The following is a 9,278-nucleotide window of genomic DNA, read 5'->3' as shown; positions in this document are numbered from 1 at the left end:
ATTTTACTGATTTTTATTTAATCTAAATTTAAATACCATATGTAGTAAATGTCTCATGTATTAAAAAGTGCAAATATAGAGTGATCTTTTAAAAAAGTAAATCAGATAAAACTCCTCTAATGGTTTCTAAGCTCACACTGAGTCAAAGCAAAGTAATTCGTATAAGATCTGCTATAATCTGAACTCCATTTTCCCTCTGAGCTCATCTCCTCCCACTATATTCCAGTTTTATAAGCAACCTTGGTGTTCCTTGAACACAAAAGCACTCTACCTCCTTATGAGCTTTTCATTTGCTGTCCCCTCTGCCCAGACACTCTTCCCTTAGATACTTTAATGGCTCACTGTTTTCTATAGATCTTAGCTCAGATGTCCCTGTATCAATGAAGCTTCCCCTTAGAAGCATTTATTACATAAATACTCCTGCCCCTTCACTTCTGAAATAACACTCCCTACTCTTCTTACCATAACTACTTTATTTTTCTCCATAGACTTATCACCATCTAGCAAATTACATAGTTACCATGTTACTTTTATTTTTTTTCTAAATCTTTTTATAATCACCTTTTTCTCCTGTCTCTTCCAACTTAGATATGTGAGAGCAGGTATTTTTTTTTAAATACATTTTATTGAAATATAATTTATGTAGAGTGACAGAAACAAAACTAAAGTGACATGAGTTGATGCATTTTTTTTTTTTCAGTGTTCCCTCCCCTTCCCTTCTACCCCTGGTAACCGACAAAGAAAATTTTCTTCCATGTACAAACCTTTCCTTGATGTTTTACAATAATGAACTAATGCTATATTTGGTCTTCTGTGATTGACTTATTTCACTCAGCATAATGTCCTCCAAGTTCATGCATGTTACGTGGTGTTTTGTGGATTCTGCATTATTCTTTGGTGTTGCATAGTACTCCATTGTGAGTATGAAACATAGTTTGGTTATCCATTCTTCTGCTGATGGGCACCTAGGTTGTTTCCATCTTTTTTTGCTATTGTAACTAGTGCTGCAATGAACAGGGGTGTACATATATGCATTCTTGTCCTGGCTCTCACTTCTTTAGGATATATACCTAGTAATGGGATTGCTGGGTCTTTTATGTGCATCACATAATTATCAAAAGACCATTTGCTAACATTTCTCAAGTACAGAATGTGCTCTAATCCCTTATCCCTAAAGGAGTTTTAACTTCACACCTAAATTGTAATCATGCAAGCTAGCTGGTTCCCCTCCCACCTTCGGGTTAACCCTACCACAGAGATCTCTTTTTCCCAATTTCTTGGAGCTCTGATCCTTTGTGCTGCTGAGTGGGAACTTTTGTGTTGTTGGTCATCCTTTCAATATGTGTCTCATCTTTCCCACTATGTGCAGTTAATTTTCCTGGACCTCAAGGGCTAAGCAATCACTGATAAATACTTGCCAGTCACTAGTTTTCTGGAAGCTGAAAATTTCTCCCTTGATCACATCCTAGGAATGTCTATAAAATTGTTTTTACTCCTTCCCCACTGCCTCCAAACTTCTCGGCCAATTAGTTTTGGCTTGAATAAGACAAAGAAGTAAAGTATATAAGTAACAGACTGGAATGGATAAGAATCTTTGGCCGTGGGGGGCGGAGAGAGGGGGGAGGGAGACAGAATCTATTCTTTCTCTAAAATGATAAGAATATAGTGCCTTTCCTTGCTAACCTATGGGCACAACTCTGGCTGAAAGTGAGTTGCTAAACAGAAAAGGTTTAATCAGAGGTGCTGTCTTATCACCAGCATCTGAGAAGTTTCCTGCATCCATGGCTTCTGCAAGAAATTGTGACAAAAGCCTCCTCGTTAATATTCTTCAGAATATGGATAATCAGGGTGGTCAGCAGCACTAGAATGAGAAAGAATAATGCATAATGTAGATTAAAGACTATTTCAATAACAACAGTGATTTCTCGGAAGCTGGCATTAGGATGAAAGTTAAACATTTTATTTCCTGAAAGTTAAACATTTTACTTCCTGAGAGCTTGTAAACTCTGCCTTTCTTACTTTCATCAGCATGCCTTTATAATAAATTATTTTAGAAAATAAGTAATAATAAATAAACAATTAAAATTATATTCCCATGCCTGGAACTTAACACACGGGGATGCACAGATAGAAATGTACAAATATATTCCCTTCTCTTCGTTGGTCAACAAAGAGATATCCTGTGTGCCTTGCTTTGAATTCTTAGTGAAAGGAGAAACTGGTTCCACTTGTTTTGGAAAGCGATAAGTCCAGATTCATGCTCAGCACTAAAAAGTATTTTAGGGTGACATAGATGGTTGATAGAAATATCACTCCTCTTCACTAATTGTTTTATTTCCTAGTAACTGCCTACCACAAGCACTCTTTTGCTTTATTCAGAAATTGATACAATTTTATCATTCCATGAGATATGGTCCCATCTCCAAGAACCTTACTATATAGTGAGATCCCTATACATAAAAACACCAAGTATAAAATTATAGAAAAGTGTGAATTATAATTAAAATATTTGATTAGTGGTAGAAATTAATGACGGCTTCCCATTCTTTGTGTGAATTCCTAATTCTCTTCCTATTTTTCAGTATACTAATGAAAATATTAGGAGCTCTGGTAGTGTAGTGCCTAAGGCACTTGACTGCTAACCAGAAGGCTGGCGGTTCAAACCCACCAGCCAATCCTCGGAAGGAAGGTTGGGTAATCTACTTCTGTAGTGATACTGCCTTGGAAACCCAAGGAGGGGTTGCTGTGAGTTGGGGGTGACTCGACGGCACATAACAACAACAATGAAAATATTACCAATGATAGTAATATACCTACCCAGTTTTGAGTACTAATGATAAGTTTTTGCGCTGGTCCCTTTTCTCACCTGACTACATTATTTATAAGTTAAAATTCCCACAGCAGAAGGAATACCCTTCCTGTCTCTGTCTTATTTCTAATGAGTGCCCTTTCTCAAAGTCCTATAATTTAGAGCATGTTGCCTAACAATAGTCTTCCAAATTGAGGTTTTGCCTCCATACTCTTTCTTTGGTTTTAATCTCCTTTCTCTTAACCTGCTTCATCCTTTGAACTGAAACCAAAACCAAAAGACACCACCACATGTTCTTACACACCCTACAAAGGCCATCCTTTCAGGAGTCAAGTGCAGTGGTTAGGTCTGGAACAAACATGGAATAAAAAGGCAGGCAGAAATTTTAAAATGATTGAGATCTAAAATTTATAAGAGCTAGTAGAGATAGCACCTCAGAAACCCAAGGAAGGGTCAGTATGAGTCAGTACTGACTCAACAGCAGTGAGTTTCGTTTGGTTTTAGTGGAAGTAAGGGCAAGCTCTGGCTTAGAGTAGATGATTGATGGAGATGCTTTTGATTGAGCAGGTTTGGGGAAAGAAGATGACAATTTCTGGACACATTTCATAAAGTGACATTTCTAATATTCAAACTATGTCCATTAGTTTGTTGTAGAGATGAGAGGCTTATATACCAATACAAAATAAATAAATAAATAAATAAAAAAGCTCTGTCACTGAGTTGATTCTAAGTCATAGAGAAGTGCTTCATAAGGTTTCCAAAGCTGTAAATCTTTATTGAAACAGACTGCCTCATCTTTCTCCCACAGAGTGGCTGGTGGGTTTGAAGCATCAGCCTTTTGGTTAGCAACCAAATGCTTAACCACTGTACCCACAGAGGTCCTTACATGAAGATGTAGATTCACCAATGATGTTGATTTTCTCTGGAAAGTTATATGGAGTGAGGAGAAAAGAGTATGTGTGAACGTCCTAAGTGACCCTGGGACCCTCTCACCCTTTTGTTTGTTCAGTGAAGAAAACTTTGATGTGAATCCAGTCTGAGAGTTTTGGGTAAGCTCTTATCTCTTTCTAAAACTGGCCACAGTCATTCTGGTGTTAATGTACCTTTTAACAATAATCTTACTTTTCTCATGTGAAAATAAATTGAAGTAAATATCTTTATCAAAAGAAACTTACAATATAACAGGATTATAGCGAGCATTTTGGTTTAGGCCATCAAGGACTTTCATGTCCTCTGAAGTCAACTGGAATTCAAAAACCTGTCAAGAGAAAGAAATATAATTTGAAGTTATTTTTATATTATATAATTTCCAATCTTGGAAAATCCAAGCACATCATCTGTATAAACAAAAATATGGCTGGGTACAAAAATCAATGAACAATTAAGCAGTAGCTTGTCCGGTTAGAAAGTAAAATAGAAGATCCCATTTATATTAGCAACAATTAATAATATTGTCTAGGAGTGACTGGTAGCATAGTGCCTAAGGCACTTGACTGCTAACCAGAAGGCTGGCGGTTCAAACCCACCACCACTCCTCGGAAGGAAGGTTGGGCAATCCTACTTCTGTAGTGATACTACCTCGGAAACCCAAGGAGAGGTCACTATGAGTCGGGGCCAACTCGCCGGCACATAACAACAACAACAACAGGAGTGAATTTAATGGGAAAATATTAGCTGTTTCTGAAGAAGATTCTAAAATGTTATTGTTGTTAGGTGCCATTGAGTAGGCTCTGACTCATAGTGACTCAATGTACAACAGAATGAAACACTGCCCGGTCCTGTGCCAGCCTCACAATCCTTGGTATACCTGAGCCCATTGTTGCAGCCACTGTGTCAGTCGATCTCGTTGAGGCTTTCTCCTTTTGTGATGACCCTCCAGTTTACCAAGCATGAAGTTACTACTAAGCATGAAATGTTACTAGAGAATATATGAAAAAGAATTGATTAGATTGAATAAATTGAATTATAGAGTAGGACTCAGTATTAGAAAAATGTCCTTTGTTGCATATTAATCACTACTTTATCATGATCCAGAAAATTACTTATATTTCTGAGACTGAAAAGGGAGCTCTAAACCAGAATAGTGCCTAAGGCACTTGACTGCTAACCAGAAGGCTGGCGGTTCAAACCCACTAGCCACTCCTCGGAAGGAAGGTTGGGCAATCCTACTTCCGTAGTGATACTGCCTCGGAAACCCAAGGAGGGGTCGCTATGAATCGGGGCTGACTCGACGGCAAATAACAACAACAACAACAAAACCAGAATAGACAATGATTGTCCTGGGATGAGTGTACACTGGGATATTCCCAGGCAAGTCAAGACTTATGGTTCCTGTACCCTTGAACAATTTGCCAATGCCTATGATTGGGTAAATTGGTGTTATTTTGTTTTAACAGATTGATAGGTAAGATTCAAGGAAGAGACAAAGGCTGGAATATTCTTGAAGTTGGAAATTTAATAGGATTGAAATAAGTCAGTCACAAAAGAACATATAATAAACAATTGCACTTTAAAGTTCAGATCCTGAAATATATATTCTATAATGTAAGCATGAGTTATGCCAGGGGACTGGAAGGCAAATTTACTGTTTCAATTATTAGCATTGAGGTGAGATGTGGTGGAAATCACTGCTGATACTTGAATTTGCAAGTAGTCATTTCCTGTGCAGGTTTTCACCCTGTATGTATACTGTCTGAGTAATCAAAGATTCTTAAGTTTTGAAGTTAGTCATCTGGGACTAGTGGTGTGATGGTTAAGGCTATGATTATTAGTGGTTTAGCAGATATTATGTAATCACCTTCTATTTTGTGATCTGATGTGAGCAGCCAATCAGTTGAAAGGGGAGTTTCATAGGGGTGTGGCCTGCAGCCAATATATATGGATGTTCTGGCAAAGCTCATTCTGTCTGGATCCGTCATTCGAGCCTGCATTTTCCTGGTCGTCCTCTAACCTCTGGTGGTTGGAGTGTGAGCCAGAGCCTGCTGCCTGACCTGCAGATCTTGGATTCACCAGCTTCTGCAACCCCGTAAGCCACCAGACTATTGCCCAACTTGCAGATTTTGGGTTTGACAGCCCTGGTTACAATATGAGTCAGGAGAAACCTTTAGCCTGTAACTGACCCATGGATTTCAGACTTACCAGCCTCCATAATTGTGTGATCCATTTCATTGAAATATATCTCTCTCTATATATTAGGAGCTCTGGTGGCCTAGTGCCTAAGGCATTTGACTGCTAAGCAGAAGGCTGGTGGTTCATATCCACCAGCCACTCCTCAGAAGGAAGGTTGGGCAATCCTACTTCTGTAGTGATACCACCTCAGAAACCCAAGGAGGGGTTGCTATGAGTCGGATCCAACTTGATGGCCGTGAGTTTGGTGGTTTTGGATATATTTATATATAGGTGATCCCTGGATTACATTCATCAGACTTATGGACAACTTGTATTTGCCCTGTAATGTTATGTAAATTGTTCCTCACTTTTAAATGATTAAACCAAACCTAAAACCAAATCTACCACTATTGAATCAATTCTGATTCATTGAGACCCTGTAAGACAGAGTAGAACTGCCGCATAGGGTTTCCAAGGCTGTTAATCTTTATGGAAACTCTTGTGGAGCAGCTGTGGGTTCAAACTGCCTACCTTTTGGCTAGCAGCTGAATGTTTTAATCACTGCACCACCAGGGTTACTTGAACCAACCCCTGCTTGCAACAAATTCTTCATCACAATCACCATAACTCGCTGCCTGTCCAACATTTAATTCATTGAATGGGCTTTGAGACTATTCTTGCACTAAAGTCAAAACACACTGCCATTAAGTTGATTCCAACTCGTAACGAACCTTTAGGACAGAGTAGTACAGCTCTATAGGAATTCCAAGGCTATGAATCCTTACAGAAGCAGATGACCTAATCTTTCTCCCGTGCAGTGGTGGGTGTATTCAAACCACTGAACTTCTTGTTAGCCAAAGCTTTAATCACTACACCACCAGAGCTCCTTTCTTGCATTAACGTAAGAACTGTACGTACCTGTTTGCACTTAGCTACAAATTCTCAAAAACATACTCAGGAACAGATCTCATTCGAACCAAGGATTGCCTATATATGCTTCATTGGTTTTGTTCCTGTAGAGAACCCAGACTAAGACAGCTGGCCATCCCAGAAGCCTGACTTAACTCTTCTTTGGGTTCTGGTGAATCATACTTTCATCTATAGTATCAAAGAGCACCACAAATAAGAAAATTAGGAGCTCACAAGTAAAACTAGCTAAAAGAGTATGGAAATATGTCACCATAATTGAGAACCTAAAGGTATACAAACAACAACAAGGAAACAAGCAAAAAAAAACCAAAACAAAACAAAAAAACAATCCCACTGCCATTGAGTTGATTCCGACTCATAGAGACCCACATTGAGTTTCTGAGGTGGTAAATCTTTACAAAGTAGATTGCCCTGTCTTCCTTCTGTGAAGTGGCTGGTGGGTTTGAACCTCCAACCCTCTAGTTAGCAATCAAATGCCTTAGGCACTATGCCACCAGAGCTCCTTCTGGTAAAGAAACAGCAAAACAAATCCACTGGGATTATGAATATTGGTATTCATAGACTGAAAAATAACTATTGTTATATTTTTAAAAAATACACAAACATGAAGCAATAGAATGATTAAGAAAATTATTTAAATAATGTGACAGAATTTTAGACATACAAATTTATATTAAAAACAAAGGACAGTTTTAGTAGTCTATTAGAAATGGCCAACAAACAAATGAAATTTATGATTATTAGCCATTGAAGAGATGGAAATAAAAACTACAATAAGACATTCTCTCACCCCTGCAAAAATATTACTGATGAAGAAAGAAAACAACAAGTGCTGCTGAGGATGTGGGGGATTTGGAACCATTAGACACTGCTGGTAGACTGTAGAAATGACACAACCACTATGCAAAATGATATGGTACCTCCTTGAAAAGCTAGAAATAGAAATACCTTTAAGTAGCAATCCTACTTCTAGGTATATGCTCTAGAGAGCTAATAAGAGACATAGACATATGCACACCTATGTTTATTACAGTATTATTTATAATAGCAAAAAGATGGAAACAACTGGCCAACAATAGATGAATGGATTAAAAAAATGTGGTACATACATACCATGGAATACTACACAGCTATAAAGAATAGTGATGAGTCCTCCAAACATCTTATATCATGGATGAATATTGAGGAAATTTTGCTGAGTGAAATAAAGCAATCCCAATAGGACAAATTTTGTACGATTGCACTTTTATAACTAGACAAAGTAGATACTTATAGTGAGACAAGTGATCATTGGTGGTTACCAGGGATGGATGTAGAAGGGAGATCATTCTTGAGATAACAGACATTTCTTTCTTTTGGTGAAGGGAAAGGTAGCATTGAATGTGGGTGAAGCTTGACCAAGGTAGATGATAGCATTAAGAAGTGCTCATGTGAAAGTGATGTTTTTGGTAAAGGATATGACAAATTCAATTTTTCAGTAACACCTAAAATCACCAAAATGTTTTATGTGCTGTTACACAAATATGTATATAGATATATATGTGTATATGGTTATGAATATGGGGGTACATATGTGTGCACAGATAGGTGTATCTATAGGCATATGTACATACAAGTGTGTGTATGTGCATGCATGTATATTCATTTATATAATAAATCATGTAGGGATTTATAGTTAAAGATACTCTTTATTTTATTTTTCCTGTAAATTTCACTTTATTGGGTCATAGCAGACAAGACTCTTCCAGGGTGGCCATAGCAATCATCCAGACTTAGGTTAACAATTGCATGCAAAATGACCGAAGAATGGATGCATCTTTGCTGTTAGGTGCCGTCAAGTCATTTCCAACTTATAGTGACCCTATGTATAGCAGAATGAAATACTGCCCAGTCCTGTGCCAGCTCCACAATGCTTTTTTTTTTTTTTTAATTTTAAGAGCTTGTTTTACAGTCAACGTAACATGTACATTTAGTTTCATTCTCCATTCATCATGTCCAACCCTAACCCAGTCTCCTCTCCTCCCTACCCTGTAACCCTCCCCCTGTGCCCTTCATATTTATGCTCTCCTGTGTGTCCTGCATTTCCTCAGTTTGAATGTTGGTCCTCTGGTGTCCCATGGTCTATTGCTCTAAGGGGGATGTATTACCATAGAATATGTGGGTGCGTCATCCTGGGTTGAGTGGTCTGCATGTACATCTTGTTAACTATTGGGCTGAGAGCCCACCGCTGGGGGTGAGTTTTATTCCAGGCACAGAATGTATTCCAGGGCCATAGTATTGGGAGTCTCACCAGATTTCATCTGATGAGTCATTCTGGTCATTATTGGGTTTTTGGATTTTGTTCCATGTTTTCCCTCCCACTCTATCCAGGATCTCCAGATTTGATCCTTTCCTGAGTGGTTGGCATTGGTAGCTGGGCACCATCTAGTTC

The 9,278-nt window shown here is 38.3% G+C and overlaps 1 protein-coding gene across 1 annotated transcript in view; it reads right to left on the bottom strand.

Moving 5' to 3' along the window:
* Positions 1-1,818: 1,818 nt before the first annotated feature.
* LOC103193864 (aldo-keto reductase family 1 member C23-like protein) overlaps positions 1,819-9,278 on the bottom strand; it is a 71,814-nt gene continuing 64,354 nt past the window's right edge. Inside the window, exons 8-9 of the mRNA XM_042780437.1 lie at positions 3,985-4,067; positions 1,819-1,861 (exon numbers count right to left, since the gene is read on the bottom strand). Coding sequence (XP_042636371.1) covers positions 1,819-1,861; positions 3,985-4,067 — 126 coding nt within the window. The remainder of the gene's footprint in view (positions 1,862-3,984; positions 4,068-9,278) is intronic.

The sequence above is a fragment of the Orycteropus afer genome, unplaced genomic scaffold (genome assembly GCF_000298275.1).
Source record: "Orycteropus afer afer isolate SDZICR_OR568_19922 unplaced genomic scaffold, OryAfe1.0 scaffold00040, whole genome shotgun sequence".
Taxonomy (NCBI): Eukaryota; Metazoa; Chordata; class Mammalia; order Tubulidentata; family Orycteropodidae; genus Orycteropus; species Orycteropus afer.
This window is presented reverse-complemented; position numbering and strand designations above follow the sequence as displayed.